At 41.6% G+C, this 17,887-nt stretch overlaps 2 protein-coding genes across 3 annotated transcripts; both read left to right on the top strand.

Moving 5' to 3' along the window:
* The first annotated feature begins 890 nt into the window (after window positions 1-890).
* On the top strand, window positions 891-11,257 carry LOC144464190 (uncharacterized). Its single transcript, XM_078170394.1, has 5 exons — window positions 891-1,114; window positions 1,325-1,601; window positions 2,983-3,426; window positions 10,537-10,657; window positions 11,160-11,257. The coding sequence occupies exons 1-5, from the start codon at window positions 891-893 to the stop codon at window positions 11,255-11,257; spliced, it is 1,164 nt and encodes a 387-aa protein (XP_078026520.1).
* Window positions 10,572-16,816, top strand: npbwr2b (neuropeptides B/W receptor 2b). Of its 2 annotated transcripts, none has more exons than XM_078169744.1 (2): window positions 10,572-10,657; window positions 11,160-16,816. In XM_078169744.1, the coding sequence occupies exon 2, from the start codon at window positions 12,096-12,098 to the stop codon at window positions 13,101-13,103; it is 1,008 nt and encodes a 335-aa protein (XP_078025870.1). In that variant the 5' UTR covers window positions 10,572-10,657; window positions 11,160-12,095; the 3' UTR covers window positions 13,104-16,816. The 2 variants fall into 2 exon arrangements, with proteins under 2 accessions (XP_078025870.1, XP_033486015.2); XM_033630124.2 differs by having other exon boundaries at window positions 10,572-10,700.
* Window positions 16,817-17,887: the final 1,071 nt, after the last annotated feature.

The following is a 17,887-nucleotide window of genomic DNA, read 5'->3' as shown; positions in this document are numbered from 1 at the left end:
ATTATTGAGTTTTTTGCCCAATGAAGCCAAAATTACAGTTTTTCTCAATTGCTAAAACACTAAAACCCATTGGCTGAACAAAGTTCGCAGTTGCCTGAACTCATTTAGCTAATTGTGCAGTCTGTTGTCAATACCTTAAACCATTTCACATGGTAAAACACAATTTGCAGATCTCACTTAGACTTTTCAGCAGAACTCTAAACACATTCTCATTCTCAAAACACATTCTGCACTCTAATACACATGTCATCCATACTGGTAAACACAAGTAGCAACAATCAAATACAAATAGAGAACACATGTCATTGATTAAACACAATCACTGAAAATTGATTTCACTTGTTTCAAATCATTTGACACAACCAATATAAGCCAGTTCAGAGAGCAAACAGGTTGTTGAAGGTGGGACGGAGAAAGTCAGGAGGGAAAATATTGCTTGTGATGTCGACAAAGTGCTCTGGCCTGACCCAGCCCAGAGACAAGAAGAAGCACATTGTTCACATGTTTACTCCTTTGATTTTTGTATTGTATACTGTAGTACAGTGCATTGTAGGCTGTATACTGTACAATACAGTTTTTCTCAATTGCTAAAACACTAAACCCTATTGTCTGAACCAAATGCTCAGTTGCCTGAACCCACTGATTGAATCAGTCACTCTTTTGGCAAAACCATAAGCACTTTTCACCTGTTTAGACACAACTTGCCAACACATTTTCATTGTGATGCACCTGTGTTGCATAATGGTGAGCACAGGTGGCAAACGTCAAACACAATTAAAGCACAGGTGTCACCGGTTGAACACAACAACTCAAAATTGATCACACTTGTGGCTAATGATGTGAGGGAACACATATAAGCCAGTTCAGAGAGCACTGGTTTGTGCGCTACAATGGATAGAAATCTGAGAGGAGGAGTTCGTGTGAGAGGTGGTCGAGGAGGTCGAGGTGGTCAGCGAAGACAAAGAACAGTAATATCTGATGAAATCAGAGCTACTGTGATTGATCATGTTCTTGTCCATGGTATGAGCATGAGGGAGGCCGGACAAAGGGTACAACCAAACATCAGTAGATTCACTGTGTCCACCATAATCCAAAGATTTAGAGAAGAGAACAGGTAATTACCTTTTTTGACATTATAGTATGTAAATGTTGACAGCAATGACTGTATGACTATACTATATACTGTACCACAGTATACTTAAATATATGTTTCAGTACATCACTGTGCCAATGTACTGTAGTATTGTAATGGAGGGTTAGTCTAACTGTTTGTAGGCCTAGTATTCCATGTATATTTTTGTAACTGCATGTTCTCTTTTTGTAGAATTGAAAGACTGCCACATGGGGGTGGGAGGACAGGTATGTTCTCCCCACACCAAGAGACCCTAATTGTTGACATGGTCCGTGAGAACAACACCATTAAACTGCGTGAAATTCAGCAGAAGATCATTGAGGACCATGTAAATTTTGAGGGTATCAACAGTGTCAGCCTCTCTACTGTTGACCGTGTCCTCCGTGAAACAGCTGTGAAACAGCTGTACAGAGTGCCCTTTGAACGCAACTCAGACAGAGTCAAAGAGCAAAGATTCCAGTATGTACAGGTTGGTATACACTGCCTGGCCAAAAAAAAAGTCCCCACCTGGATTTAACTAAGCAAATAGGTACGAGCCTCCTATTGGATAATTACTGCAAGGGCGATTATCTTTCAGCTGGCAACAAGTTATTTAACCCCAACTGGTGCAATGAGTTGCTTCTCATTTCCTAAACAACCATGTCGAAAGACACATCCCGTGGTCGTGGAAAAGATGTTAGTCTGTTTGAGAAGGGTCAAATCATTGGCATGCATCAAGCAGAGAAAACATCTAAGGAGATTGCAGAAACTACTAAAATTGGGTTAAGAACTGTCCAACGCATTATTAAAAACTGGAAGGATAGTGGGGACCCATCGTCTTCGAGGAAGAAATGTGGCCGGAAAAAAATCCTCAATGATCGTGATCGGCAATCACTTAAACGTTTGGTGACATCAAATCGAAGAAAAACAACAGTAGAACTCAGGGCTATGTTTAATAGTGAAAGTAAGAGCATTTCCACACGCACAATGCGAAGGGAACTCAAGGGACTGGGACTGAACAGCTATGTAGCCTTAAGAAAACCACTAATCAGTGAGGCTAACCGGAAAAAAAGGCTTCAATTTGCTAGGGAGCATAAAGATTGGACTCTGGAGCAATGGAAGAAGGTCATGTGGTCTGATGAGTCCAGATTTACCCTGTTCCAGAGTGATGGGCGCATCAGGGTAAGAAGAGAGGCAGATGAAGTGATGCACCCATCATGCCTAGTGCCTACTGTACAAGCCTGTGGGGGCAGTGTTATGATCTGGGGTTGCTGCAGTTGGTCAGGTCCAGGTTCAGCAACAGTATGTGCTCAAAGAATGAGGTCAGCTGACTACCTGAATATACTGAATGACCAGGTTATTCCATCAATGGATTTTTTCTTCCCTGATGGCACGGGCATATTCCAAGATGACAATGCCAGGATTCATCGGGCTCAAATTGTGAAAGACTGGTTCAGGGAGCATGAGACATCATTTTCACACATGGATTGGCCACCACAGAGTCCAGACCTTAACCCCATTGAGAATCTTTGGGATGTGCTGGAGAAGGCTTTGCGCAGCGGTCAGACTCTACCATCATCAATGCAAGATCTTGGTGAAAAATTAATGCAACACTGGATGGAAATAAATCTTGTGACATTGCAGAAGCTTATCGAAACAATGCCACAGCGAATGCGTGCTGTAATCAAAGCTAAAGGCGGTCCAACAAAATATTAAGAGTGTATGACCTTTTTTTTTGGTGGTGACTTTTTTTTTGGCCAGGCAGTGTATATCCAGACACATTCAATGTTGATTACTGTAAGTAGTGATTTACTGTAGTGGCCTAAATCACTTTTTCTGTATCACTTACAAAACTATATCTATTTCTACAGAGAGTTTTTCAACTGGATGCAATGGAAAGACCCCATGAATACATCTACATGGATGAAGCTGGGTTTAATCTCACCAAAAGGAGAAGGAGAGGCCGTAGTGTGATTGGCCAACGGGCCATTGTTGGTGTCCCTGGGCAGCGTGGTGGCAATGTCACATTGTGTGCTGCCATCAGCAATCATGGGGTTGTCCACTATCATGCCAACCTGGGGCCCTACAACACTCACCAGCTCCTCATTTTCCTCAGTCACATGCGAGATGCTCTGTTAGGGCAGCAGGATGAGCATCCCATCTATGTTGTTGTTTGGGACAATGTGAGTTTTCACAGAGCCCTCCAGGTTAGAGAGTGGTTCAATATGAGCCAAGGTTTTATCAATCTTTGCTTTCCACTGTACTCTTCTCTCCTGAACCCCACTGAAGAATTCTTCTCCTCATGGTGGTGGAAGGTATATGAATGCCAACCTTACACCAGGGTAAATCTCCTGTAAGCCATGGAACTAGCCTGTGGTGACATAGGTGTGGAGGAATGCCAAGCCTGGATACAGCATGCCAGGGGTTTTTTCCCCCGTTGCCTGGCCAGACAAACTGTGGCCTGTGATGTGGATGAAGTCCTGTGGCCTGACCCAGTATGGAGAAATGATGCTGTGGCTGAGTAATGCACTTCTCATTTGTATATTTTTGTACTTTATTTTTACGTAGGCTTACTGTATACAAGTGCTAAAGCACTTGTGCACAAGATTTCTGTTTGTTTTTGTACTGTACAAGTGCTACGTGTAAATGCACAGGATTTCTGTTTTTTGTACTTTTTTTTTTTTTTACTATGTACAAGTGCTAAATGCACAGGTTTTTTGTTTTGCAACATGCATTTAGCCTACAGTGAACAATAAACATTTATTTCTACAGCTTCATGTCCTGAGCATTGTGTTTTCTATTTTTCTATGTAGTGTTTAGTGACTGCTCAGTAGTGTTTTTAATTTTGATTGACTCGGGGCACGATTTGACAACATAGTTCAGTTTTGAGCACAGATTGAACTGTTTTGAGGTGAAAGTTTGGTTTTGCAAGAAGAGTCTGAGGTTTTGTGAATGTAGCTTGAAAATTGGGTTTTGTGTTCACAGTTTAGAGAAAAGGAGAGCAGCTTTCCAGAAATGTGTCGTAGCAATCGAGAAAAACTGTAAACAAATTGTCTGGTCCTGAACATTGTGCTTTCCATTTGTTTACAGTACTGACTGCTCAATAGATTTTGACTGGTTGCAGGTTCATATCAACAAAGAACAAGAATTACAGTATCACAGAAACAAAGGACAAGTTTGTGAGATGCAGGGTACACTACTGTAAAAACAAGGGTACAAGGAGGAGGAAGAACAAAAAAAAATTGCAAAGAGCAAAGCAGAGTATAATTTCTGATCAATTTTGAGCTACTATGATAGAACATGTTTTCATTCATCAAAAGACAATGACGGAAAAATATGAAATATGTTTTGAGATTAAAAATGTACTTCTCCCTGAGAACTATATGTTTTGAACAACGTGTTTTCTATTTTTTGGTGTATTGTTTACTGACTGCTTGATAGTGTACATCATTTTGATCACTTTGTTTATGATTTGAGAGCAGTGTTTGATTTTGAGCACAGGTAAATCTGTTTTGAGGTGAAAGTTTCATTTTGCACGAGGAGTCAGAGGTTTTGTAAATAGTGCTTGAAGCTGAGGTTTTGTGTTTAATGTTTTCAGAAAATGGAGCAAGGTTTCAGAAATTGTGTTTTAGCAATTGAGAAAAACTGTAAACTGAAATCTCAGCTTGAATTGTTTTGTCAAACAATAAATATGAATATTATCTTCTATTATAGGATATTATGGAAATGTAAATATATGTACATAATGTTAAGTGTTTTTAGTTTAGTTAAAGTCAGTTTCCATAGTCAGGATTGTGAGGAAGAAAGCAGTGAAGTTGGAGGACTGCAGTGCAAAAAGAACAGAAGAGTGAGTGAGTGAGTGAGTGAGTGACAGGGTCACAGCAAAGAAAACTAAGTGCTGCTGAGCTTGAGGCCGAGGTGTTGGTGAAAGGAAAGCTCTATTGTGCTGAGGTGAGGGATCAGAGTGTGCAGGACCGGCGGCTAACAGGAGGTGAAGAGAGGGGGGTGAGGGGAAAGACGAGGATTAAGACAGGAGTGTTTACTGAACTGAGTGTGTAAAATGTTGGGGCTGACTGGCCTCTCCATGAATCCAGATGAAAGTGATGACCCTTTGTTGATTTCAACCCATTTAATCCACTTTAGCAGTGAAGAGGATAATGAGATTAAAGGGAAAAGGAAGGTTATGAGGAGGATTCATAAACCCGAAGGCAACTGAACCAAACGTTGGGGAAATGTTTTTTTGAAAAGAATTTTTTTTTTTTAGCAAACTGCGTATCACTTTTATGTTGGTTTGCAAATCATTGTATCCAAAATGATTGTGATGATTTTAAGATTTTAATTGGATTTAATAATTTAATTACAGTATGACGGGATCTCCTTCGGATACTGACTCAAAGAGACAAAAACAAGAGCTGAGCGAGACGTGAGACAAAGGCAAAGAGAGAGTGTGAGGGGAGGACGTTTAGCTGGAACTGAAGTGAAGCATCAATCCCATGATCCCTAATTTTCGGGCTGTCATCTCCTGCAGAGTGAAATGAAAGAGGAGAGCCGGAGTTGGAAACAAAGAAATGAGAAAAGCAGATGGATGATGCAGTCAGGAAGGATATTTTATATTTGCTATGTGATGCACGGTCTGTCGGAGTCTTTCAGGCATTAAAAACTGTCTCAAACTTTCTGGAAATTTTGTACTAATGTGTTAGACAATTTCATCCATCTAACATGTCATAGAGGAAGTTTGGAAAGTTCTGGATTTGCACAGAAGACGTCAAAGTGCCTCCCTCCAGGCAGACCGGCTGACTTTCCTCATTTGATTCCAATCCTTCCATCACTAAATGAACTGAGATCAAAGATCCAGTTTGTTGGATTGAGGAAACTGACAGAAATGGAACATAATATAATAAATATGTTTTCTTTAACGCAAAGTCACCTGAAAATAAGAATCATACTGTTGTCTTAGAATGAGCTGTTTACATCTACACTCCCTGGCCACTTTATTAGGAAACTGTCAGCTACCTCGTTAATGCAAATCAACCAATCAGGTGGCAGCAGCTCAGTGTATTTAGTCACGTAGACATGGTGAAGACGAGCTGCTGAAGTTCAAACGGAGCATCAGAATGATGAAGAAAGGTGATTGAAGTGACTTTGAACGTGGCATGGTTGTTGGTGCCAGACGGGCTGGTCTGAGTATTTACTGGGATTTTCAGCACAACCATCTCTAGGGTTTACAGAGGATGGTCCCAAAAAGAGCAAATATCCAGTGAGCCAAAATGTCTCGTTGATGCCAGAGGTCAGAGGAGAATGGCCAGACTGGTTCAAGATGATAGAAAGGCAACAGGAAGTCAAATAAGCACTGGTTCCAACCAAGGTGTGCAGAAGAGCATCTCTGAAGCAACAACACCTTGTCCAACCTTGAAGCAGATGGGCTACAGCAGCAGAAGACCACACCAGGTGCCACTCCTGTCAGCTAACAACAGGAAACTGAGGCTACAGTTCACCAAAACTGGACAATAGAAGATTGGAAAAACCACATTCAGATGGAAGCATGGATCCATCCTGCCTTATATCAACGCTTCAGGCTGCTGCTGGTGGTGTAATGGTGTGGGGGAGATTTTCTTAGTACCAACTGAGCATGGTTTAAACACCACAGCCTACCTGAGTATTGTTGCTGAGCGTGTCCATCCCTTTATGACCACAGTGTACCCATCTTCTGATGGCTACTTCCAGCAGGATAACGCACCATGTCACAAAGCTCACATCATCTCAAACATGACAATGAGTTCACTGTACTCCAATGGCCTCCACAGTCACCAGATCTCAGTCCAATAGAGCACCTTTGGGATGTGCTGGAACGGGAGATTCTCATCATGGATGTGCAGCCGACAAATCTGCAGCAACTGTGTGATGAAAAAATTTTAGCCAAACTAATTTTGTTATTTTCACTATTTTTCTATCTTACTATATACAGTCAGGTCCATAATTATTTGGACAGTGATACAGTTGTCGTCATTTTGGCTCTGTACACCACCACAGTGGGTTTTAAATGAAACAATGAATACCTGCTTAAAGTGCAGACTCTCAGCTTTCATTTAAGGCTTTTTTCAAAAATGTGGTATGAACCGTGTAGGAATGACAACCATTTCTTCACACAGTCCCCCGACTTTAAGGGCTCATAAGTATTTGGACAAACTAACATAATCATCAATTAAACAGTCAGTTTTAATACTTGGTTGCAAATCCTTTACAGTCAATGACTGCCTGAAGTGTTGGACACATAGGCATCATCAGATGCTGGGTTTCTTCCCTGGTGATGCTCTGCCAGCCCTTTACTGCAGCCGTCTGCACTTCCTGCTTGTGTTTTGGGTGTTTTGCCCTCAGTTTTGGCTTCAGCAAGAGAAACGCATGCTCAATTGGATTCAGGTCAGATGATATGACTTGGCCATTGCAGAACATTCCACTTCTTTGCCTTAAAAATGTCTTTGGTTGCTTTTGCAGTATGCTTCAGGTCAATGTCCAACTGCACTGTGAAGCATCGTCCAATGAGTTTTGAAGCATTTGGTTGAATCTGAGCAGATAATGTAGCCCCAAACACTTCAGCTTTCATCCTGCTGCTCTTGTCAGCAGTCACATCATCAATAAATACAAGAGAACCAGTTCCACTGGCAGCCATACATGGCCATGACATAACAGTACCTCCACCATGCTTCACTGATGAGGTGGTGTGCTTTGGATCATGAGCAGTTCCTTCCCTTCTTCCTTCTCTTGTCTTCCCATCATTCTGGTAGTTGATCTTTGTTTTATCTGTCCATAGTATGCTGTTCCACAACTGTACAGGCTTTTTAGATGGTTTTTGACAAACTCTAATCTGGCCTTCCATTTTTAAGGCTAACCAATGGTTTGCATCTTGTGATAAACCCTCTGTATTTATTCTAGTGAAGTCTTGTCTTGCTGACAAGAGCAGCAGGATGAAAGCTGAAGTGTTTGGGGCACCATTATCTGCTCAGATTCAACCAAATGCTTCAAAACTCATTGGACGATGCTTCACAGTGCAGTTGGACACTGACCTGAAGCATACTGCAAAAGCAACCAAAGACATTTTTAAGGCAAAGAAGTGGAATGTTCTGCAATGGCCAAGTCATATCATCTGACCTGAATCCAATTGAGCATGCGTTTCTCTTGCTGAAGCCAAAACTGAGGGCAAAACACCCAAAACACAAGCAGGAAGTGCAGACGGCTGCAGTAAAGGGCTGGCAGAGCATCACCAGGGAAGAAACCCAGCATCTGATGATGCCTATGTGTCCAACACTTCAGGCAGTCATTGACTGTAAAGGATTTGCAACCAAGTATTAAAACTGACTGTTTAATTGATGATTATGTTAGTTTGTCCAAATACTTATGAGCCCTTAAAGTCGGGGGACTGTGTGAAGAAATGGTTGTCATTCCTACACGGTTCATACCACATTTTTGAAAAAAGCCTTAAATGAAAGCTGAGAGTCTGCACTTCAAGCAGGTATTCATTGTTTCATTTAAAACCCATTGTGGTGGTGTACAGAGCCAAAATGATGACAACTGTATCATTGTCCAAATAATTATGGACCTGACTGTAATAACAAAAACTGTGTGTGTGTGTGTGTGTGTGTGTGTCTATGTTCCACGTTTTTCTCCTCACTGACTTGGTCAATCCATGTGAAATTTGGCACAGTGGTAGAGGGTCATGGGAGGATGCCAATGAAGCAATATTACATCAGTTGGCCAAAGGGGGGCGCTATAGCAACCCATTGAAATGTCAAACTTTGAATGGGCATATCTCATGCCCCGTATGTGGTAGAGACATGAAACTTTGCACAGAGATGCCTCTCCTCATGAGGAACACATTTGCCTCAAGAACCCATAACTTCCGCTTATATAGATTTTCCGCCATTTTGAATTTTTTGAAAAACACTTCAAATGGATCTCTTCCTAGGAAGTTTGAGCGATCTGCATGAAACTGGGTGAACATAATCTAGGGACCAATATCTAAAGTTCCCTCTTGGCAAAAGTTGGAAAACTTACTAAAACTGAGCTTCTATAAGGCAATGAATATTGCGGAGGGCGTGGCTCATCACATAAAGGTGTATAACATCTCAAGGGTTTCACCCATCACCACGCAACTTTGTAGGCATATGACCACACATAATCTGAGGGGACCCCTCCATTATTGACCCCATCAAACAAAATGGGGGCGCTAGAGAGCTCATTTCTTATCTAGGCCTAACCGCCATATGGATTTTTACTAAACTTGGTAGATATGTAGAACAGGACGCCTCAAGGTGACTGGAGAAATTTAACTCTAATTGGCAACTGGGTGGCGCTATAACAACAGAAAAATGCTTCAAAATGGCTAAAATGTGACCGATCGCTGTGGCTCCGCCTGTGGACCAATGTTTTGTTTTGTTTTTTCTAATTTTTGCTATGACTAAGTCATGGTATGGTATGCTGCTGCAACAAGGGCTAGCCGCACCTTTCCCATGTGAACTACCAGTGCGCCCCACCTTTAAGTCAATACAACATATAAACACTTTAACTATCTGCCTTTCAACGTGCTACCTCAACTACTAATGTACAGTTTTAGCCCACTAACTATCCCACTACTGGCAATGGTACTACTGTACTTTCAATAAAGCAATCGTACTATCAAATCCACCAAAGCTCTGTCTGAATACATTGCTCTTCTTAATGGGTTCAGTTGACTATTTAATCTGCAATTTCCTATGACCTGTATCCCAAACACACACCATGTGAAACTGGCAACTGTGCACTCAATGGCTATGGACTAGCACATATTTGCAGTTATCCATGTGGCAAAGTATAATGTTTTCTTTGCACTGGCAACACACTCTACAGAATGATGGAGAGTAAAAGAAAAATAAAGCTACAGGTCTAGATCGATAAGGTGCAGAGGCATTTTTAGAAACTACAGGAAGGAATTTAAACTTCACAGAGATGTTATACTCTCATCTGTCAGAGCTGTTGCTGTTTTCAAACGCACACCTTTGTGCAAAATGCACACAGCGTCTCTCTTAAATGGTCACAGAGCAACACATCCACATTACAGTGGACATTTAGAGTACGTTAGCTGAGCAGTAAAAGACAACATTATGCTGCATTTGGTTGGACTTTTTATGCTCTTTGTATCGTGCACTGAGCGTTTCATTCTGCACAACTTTCTCACTCTCAGAACAGCCTTATTCAGCCAGTAGTATGGGACTGTGTCTTTAATGTAAGAGATAACATCTCAAACACAGAGATACATCTCCGTTGTACGAGATAACATCCGGTACACAGGAGATTATATTTCATACATAAAAGGCAACATCCCATATGTAGAAGATATTTTCTCCTATGGCAATGTTGGCAAAAAACTTTCTTTTTTTGTTTTTACCTCACAGACCACTCCAGTGACACGGGGATCTCGAAGTGACGTCAGTCGGTGTCACAGCCTTCTAGGAGAGAGACAGAGGGAGAGACGGAGCGGAGCAGAGGCTGGAGAGCAACGCGTCTCCCTCAGAGGTAAGACCGGAGGACAGTGACTTTACCGGGGACACGGAGAAGGGTAAACCTGCCTAAACTCTTTGTGCACTTTAATATCTGCCACATTCTTTATTATAATACATTTTGATTTGTCATTCACTGTTTATGTTTCAGTGTTTCTAATGTTTTAATACGCGCTTTTTACCTTTAAAATGTTGTGAAATAAAAGTGAGTTAACCAACTTTCCCGACAAGAAGAATTTATGATGTGTGGCTAAATCATTCTAATTTGCTCTTACAGGCTTAGTTAATTTATGTATTCATGATACATGTCATATAGAAAGATTAAAAAATACGTAGTCTGATCTAGTTCTGCCTGTCGAGCGCTGACACCTGGACATATGGTGTCTCTTCATCGACTCCAGTCTGCTGACAGTAAAAGCTGCCCCTGTTGTCTGCTGAAGTACATTCACTCAGTCTCCTGTGATGTTTCAAATGTGTGCAAGGCAACTAATTGATGTCCACATCTCTCTGTTGTCCAGGTCTAGGGATGCGCCACTCGTGCGTAAATCCTTGGCGCGGTCTCCGGAGCGCACATGAAGCACGGAAAGAAAACATCACCACCCGAGACCATAAATAACCATCGTTAACCTTATCTTGGGCACGTTCGGCCTATAAAACTTATTTAAATAATCTGCAACCGGGGGAGGAGAGAATCAGGGGAGGAGGAGGGAGGATATCTTTGGTGAGGATAAATTCAACACCGGCAGACTGGAAGTGATTTGGAGCCCGACATAAGAACAGCAAAGTGACGGGATGGATCCGAGTGGAGATACACAAACGGTCAAATGTTTGTGAAGAGCTGGAAAGCTGCGACACAAAGCTGAGAGTGGAGCGCTCATTCAGTGAGCATGAAGCGGAGCGTCTGGCGCGTTTTCACGGGGAAGCCAAACAGATCCACGTTGTTGCACCGACGAACTCTCCTAAGGTGACATTTTCTCCGGAGAAACTCCATCTGACAGGATTATTATTTAAGCATTTGACTTCCTTGCGTCACTCTGTAAGTGTCTGTCCAGTGTAAATCGGGGAGGTAAGAGCGCATGAGAACAGTTGCTTTTTGTAACATCACAGAAACTGAAACAGAAGTGAAACTAATGACTCTAAATTAACAAGAGTGCCCGCTGTTATCTTCTCAGTGACTTGCTGGTGGTCCCTGGACCTCAGATTGAGAGCTGCTGCTCTAAAGACTGGGCTTTTTTCTGTTGTCTGTGAGTGGTCAGAGGCTGAGCTTGTTTGCTGAACTGTGCATTACTAACTTTTAAGGCTCACTGACAAATGACTGGTGTAGCCTGTGTGGGAAGATGTCCAAAACGGAAAACAAAGACAGTGATGTTGTTCTTAAAAACTGATATTTAATTATTTGAAATCAGTGTATATTTGTCTCAAAATGCTCAGAGACTCTTAGCGTCTCTTCAAACATGGAGAATACGTCAGTGCCCGTTGGTGCACTGCCAGTCTGCAACGACTCTGTGGACTTCTACTCAGGAAACCGCACTGACCTGAACTGTACTCCTCCCTTTGAGTTTTACTTCTACGCTGACCTTTATGTCATTTTACCGGTCATCTACTCTGTGATCTGCGCAGTGGGGCTGACAGGCAACACAGCTGTCATCTATGTAATCCTCAAAGCCCCCAAGATGAAAACAGTCACCAATATGTTCATCCTGAACTTGGCCATTGCCGATGATTTGTTCACTTTGGTGTTGCCGATCAACATTGCCGAACACTTGCTGCACTACTGGCCTTTTGGTGAGGTTTTGTGCAAAGTCATCCTCAGCATAGACCACTACAACATCTTCTCCAGTATCTATTTCCTGACAGTTATGAGCATTGACCGCTACCTGGTCGTTTGGGCCACGGTGAGGTCCAAGCGCATGCCTTACCGCACCTACCGTGCAGCCAAAATCATCTCATTATGTGTCTGGATCCTCGTCATCCTCATCGTCATGCCTTTCACTGTTTTCGCTGGCGTCTACACAGACCCCAATGATGGGAGGAAGAGCTGCGTGCTCAGCTTCCCCAGCCCTGAGAGTTTGTGGTTCAAAGCGAGCCGGATCTACACGCTCATCCTGGGCTTCGCCATTCCGGTCTCAACCATCTGTATCTTATACACCATGATGCTCTACAAGCTGAGGAACATGCGGCTCAACAGCAACGCCAAGGCGCTGGACAAGGCCAAGAAGAAAGTCACCATCATGGTGTTTATCGTCTTGGCCGTCTGCTTGTTCTGCTGGACGCCGTTCCACCTCAGCACCATAGTGGCTCTGACGACCGACCTGAGGACCACGCCGCTCCTCATCGGGATCTCCTACTTCATAACCAGCTTGAGCTACGCCAACTCCTGCCTCAACCCGTTCCTCTACGCCTTCCTGGACGACAGCTTCAGGAAAGCTTTCAAGAAGATGTTGGAATGTAGACCGGCCTGAATGTACGACACATGAAACCTGTCGCAGATGTTTGCAGAGTCTTACTGAGTGAGAACAGACTGTGGTGGAAAGACACGATTGGAAAAATCTGGGTTTGAATTCTAACTCTCAGTGTATGTGATGCAGATTTAATATGTGTATGGTTTGGTTAAAGCTGCACTAGGCAATACTGTTTGCACATGATAGCAATAGGTAGTACGACCCTATGATTTCCGCGATGCGAAAAACACGGATGTAATCATAGAATATGACAATAAAAAGTTAAATCAGCTGTAAAACGCAGAAAATTATGGAATTTGCCAAACTGTGGATGCAGTTTGTAAAAAACAGGGTTTTCCCTACCTTGATAAGTGTTTCGTAGCACCTAAGATGATTAGACAAGGAAAATACTATTCTGATTTGTCATTGTGTCATTTACAGGCTCCTTGCTTCTCTCCTCCTGCACACACACACACTGGGTGGAAAAATTTCTGAGCAGTATATACACCCAGCTTATCAGGCTCATCTGCAAAACTTCGCCCTGCACTCTCTCTCAGACTTTAACATCAGCTAGTTTGACCACGACGTTGCGAGTGACAGAGTTGCGAGTCATAGCGTCTGATGTTTCTGTGGTCACTCACATCTTTTCTGTCAAATGCATTAAAATGGCCCAGGATGCACATAACTAATAAAACTTTTGTTTTTCAAGTGTTACAAAGTAAAATTACATGTATGGAAATCAGATTAAATTCACAGAGAGAAAAACAGTTCCCTGCTCTCCTTATGAATTAAGAAATCCAATCAATTGTAAGCAAGATTACTTAATTTTTTTATGTTGGGTGGACAGTGTTACTGCTGGGTCCTGCAGTCGATCAAAAGACTGAGCACTTCAACAGTAGCAGCTAAACTGAGAGCAGAGCAACATGAAGGTCAGATGTGGAGCTTTTATTTTTTAACAAGAGGATGGTTTTGTTTTTTAGCTGTATCGAAGCACTTTACTGATATTAAAAAAAGTCGTACAATGTTGCATCACATCAATTTTATTGATATTAATTACATTTTTATTATTTTGTTTATTGAATAGTTTAAATTTTATGTATCTATCATGTGATTGTCAGGCTCAATCTGAATCTGTAGATTTTTGAATTGTGTTCAGCGGTGATCCAAAATGCAGAATTCTGCAGATTTTTTTTCGTTTGTTCGTAATGTGATAAATATTAATTTATGATAACAATGGTTTTTGAACAAATATAACCTCACATAATACAGTCAAATCTAAAATAGACTCAAGCAGGCTAAAAGAACAACTGTCGATTTTAGAAACTTTGAATCAGAACATTCATTTATTCATGAATACTTACAAAAAAATTTAAACATTTGTTGGAAAAGTTAATCAACAAAATGTGGGACACATGGCCATTAACAACCCAGTCTCTCTCCTGTTGAAATCTGGCGCTTGGGGACTGACTTGCAGCATCAGACAATGACGAAAAAAGCTGTCCCTCAACATCGACAGGGTGTGCAGCTGGTCGCCGTTATAGTTTAATGGCGTACGGCGGTGTCAGGGGGAAACACAGCAAAACATGAATGAAAGCTAAGGCGCAGAAAGTCTGAGTGGATGGGTCAAACAACCACTGACTTTCACCCAGGAAGTGATGTTCATGTCCTTTAAGTTTATAAAACCAAACCCTGTTCGTTTTGCCTAAACCTGACTGTGTGCGTTATTTGGAGAAAAACAATGTCAATTCACGCTGTTGTACCTACGTAGTACATTTATTTTGAAAGACCTGTGTATATCCTGTGAAAACAGAAGAACATGTGTGAGACGAAGAGCTGATTGGGTGTCACTGTAAAGTCATCACTTCCTGTGGGCGGAGACTATCTCCTGCCAGCACCAGTGGTTTTTGTCACAGCTGGACTGTTTGTATTTTTGCAGAATTTGCCTAGTGCAGTTTTTATGGCTCTGAGAGCACAGTGTGTGTGTGTGTGTGTGTGTGTGTGTGTGAGAGTGAGTGAGAGAGAGAGAGAGAGAGTCATTAAAGTTAATAGAAAGGGGCAGTGCTGCTGCAGTAGGTAATGATAATGGTCGACATACAGGACAATAACTGCATTAAGAAAAACAACAGCTCGTTAAGCGGTAACTTTCATCAGAAGAACTGTGTCTGAAGAACTGGCCGTGAAATCTGTTTTCCAAGTTAAGACTGCAATTAAAATGTCAGCCCTTTTTTCACGATGGTAAAAAATCCAATTATGAGGCAGCGAGCGGAGCCGGGTTGCTGCAAACAGTCATGACCTTCACTGGACTCCGTCTGAACCGAGGAGCGCCTCTGAAAGGTGGAACATCTGCTGTGTGGAGAAAATACAGTTCAACACGGTGTCACTGATTTGCATGCTGTCAATCAAATCAACATCATGCGAACAGTCAGGGTTGGAGGGGAGCAGGATGCACGTCAGGGGATGACAGGTGATCGTCCGTCACAAAAACTGGAGAGAAAAAGTTTTTAGAATCAAAACTAGTGGGACTTGAGAAATGATGTGTGATCATGTATGCAAACACTTCATCTGCCTTTAAATGACGCTGTGTTTTGAGGAATCTCAAAGAAACCAAATGATGCATTTTGTGGATTGCTTTTTGAGTTCTGTTTTTTGGGGGTAAATAAGCAGGTTACAGAGATCCATTTGCAAAATATGATCTGAACAATGAAAAGGTTGAGGAATGGACTCTTTAAATGATGGTACTGTTTGGATGAAGACGTTCTTGTACACATTATTTTTCTCCAGAATGTATATGAACCACTTAAGAAATGAAAAAGGAACCTTACCAACCCTGACAACAGTACTGTAGGCCTGATATGAGACAGGCATGGGACAGGAGGGCTATGTAAAATGTAATGTTTAGCTTCACCTCTTATTTTTTGTAAGCTTGTGTCGCCCCCTGCTGTCAACAGGGTGGTGCTACCTTAAAATGCAGCCAGAGCCATTTACAGAGTTTGTGCAAAGACTCACCTGAGGGGAGTTACACAGTTTCACACATCGTGTGTCAGTGTCTGTGACATCTATAAAGATTATCTACAATTTCTGTTTTCATTTCATGGAGATTTGTGAACAGCATCTTTTCTCATATCTTGCATGTCATCAGTTAATTCTCAGTTGTAAAGTCTTTTTTAAGAGTCTCTGCAGTTCAGTGAGATTCACGATCTTCCTGTGCACATTCAGCATTTATCTCCACCCAAAGTTCCTGTGTACAGTTAAACACATGAAGACGTTGAAAACATGATGGCATTGTGCCATGGAGAGGAAACAACAGATGGATTTGAGGCCTCACAGTGTGAAGTTACAGTATCAATTAAAGGAGATACATGTGGGTAAGAAACCCGCAAAGAAAACTATTTTCAGAAATAATATAATTTGATAAGATGTATGAGTATATGGGACACCTACATTTGGTAGCTTGCAAGAGATATGTAGGACTTCAAGCAGGGTGTCCAAACTTTTTTGAATGTGGCCCAGATAAGATAATGTCAAAATACCTGGGGGCCAGCTGCTGCTTGCATCACATACAGATGAGACAAACTCAACAGTGAAAAAGAGTTTACACGGCTTTACACCTGTTAGCTGTAGCCATGTCTGCTGCCTCACAGGAAATGTCTGCTGTACGTTTGCTTCTTTATTGTCTGTTAATGAAAACAACTCAGTCCTGCCTGTGTAAGTGCTACTTGGTGCATGTCTACAAACTGCTGACAAAAAAATGCAAAGAGATCTTGTTTGATTAACCAGTACTGCGTGGCCGGCCACATTTTTAACAGCAAGCCACAGACCATTAAAAATCATGCCGTGGGCCACAATTGGCACCCGGGCCAGACTTTGGACATGCCTGACTTAAAGGAATACTTGACCCACAAAATAACCACTTGTATATCAGTTACCATATGTTACAAACAATTTGTTAAGAAAACTTTGCTTTTCTCACTTCATGGCGAATGGAGAATCCAAAAAGACAAACATTTGTCATGTTAACTGTTAACAAACATCTGTGAACAAACTGTCACACAACTCGTGCAGTATATTCCAAGTCTCATTTATCCCGTCTTAGGATCAGTGCTTTCCAAACACATGCATTTCCAGCAAAACATTATGATTTAAAACCCGTCAGTACAAACAGTCTCATGCCTGGGCCGATGTTTGAACTCTCCTCAAGCACAGCTCATATGCACGCGTGTGCTCAGAGAGCGCCACCTGTGGTGTTTTATAGTGTGTTTGGGAAGAACTGAGCATACGAGTAGATTAATGAGTTTGTGAACAGATGCTTTGATATAGTTTTGCTGTTGTTAAACTCAATCGCTGTTTACTTCAGTACATGAAGAATGTTTGCTTTTTTTGGATTCTTCATTCACTGTGGAGGCAAACAAAGCTTTATTCACAAATTCAAGGTTAAACACGGTGTTGAATTGATATGTAAATGACTCTTTGGCTGGTGACGCATTCTTTTAAATGCATTTATTTGATGTTTTCTTAATTGAAAAATGATTTACGGTCTTTACCACCATAACTATGTAATGTGTTTGAAGCTTCCTCTAGGTGCTTGAACGTTGCACACAAAACAACTTCATGCTCAAATCTACAAGAGGGATTCAAAAATCTTTTGAGACTTTTGAGAGGCGGGAAAAAAAAAAAGATTTAAAGCTAAAGTTTACGATTTATTTTAGATTTGACCAACCAGTAAGATGTAATCAGATTACTCACTAATTTCCACTGTTGTTGCTGCTGCTCTCTGCAGTATCTTTTATAAATTTCCACAATGACAA

The sequence above is a fragment of the Epinephelus lanceolatus genome, chromosome 8, assembly GCF_041903045.1.
Source record: "Epinephelus lanceolatus isolate andai-2023 chromosome 8, ASM4190304v1, whole genome shotgun sequence".
In the NCBI taxonomy this organism is placed as follows: domain Eukaryota; kingdom Metazoa; phylum Chordata; class Actinopteri; order Perciformes; family Serranidae; genus Epinephelus; species Epinephelus lanceolatus.
The sequence above is the reverse complement of the archived record's forward strand: the minus strand, read 5'-3'. Positions and strand labels throughout refer to the sequence as shown.

Bases quoted from the DNA above. Each gene is read 5' to 3' on its own strand.
- LOC144464190 (XM_078170394.1), top strand. From the start codon at position 891: ATGGATAGAAATCTGAGAGGAGGAGTTCGTGTGAGAGGTGGTCGAGGA. The intron at 1,115-1,324 runs GTAATTACCTTT...CTCTTTTTGTAG, and splicing joins AGATTTAGAGAAGAGAACAG to AATTGAAAGACTGCCACATG. The intron at 3,427-10,536 runs GTATATGAATGC...TTTACCTCACAG, and splicing joins TCTCCTCATGGTGGTGGAAG to ACCACTCCAGTGACACGGGG.
- npbwr2b (XM_078169744.1), top strand. From the start codon at position 12,096: ATGGAGAATACGTCAGTGCCCGTTGGTGCACTGCCAGTCTGCAACGAC.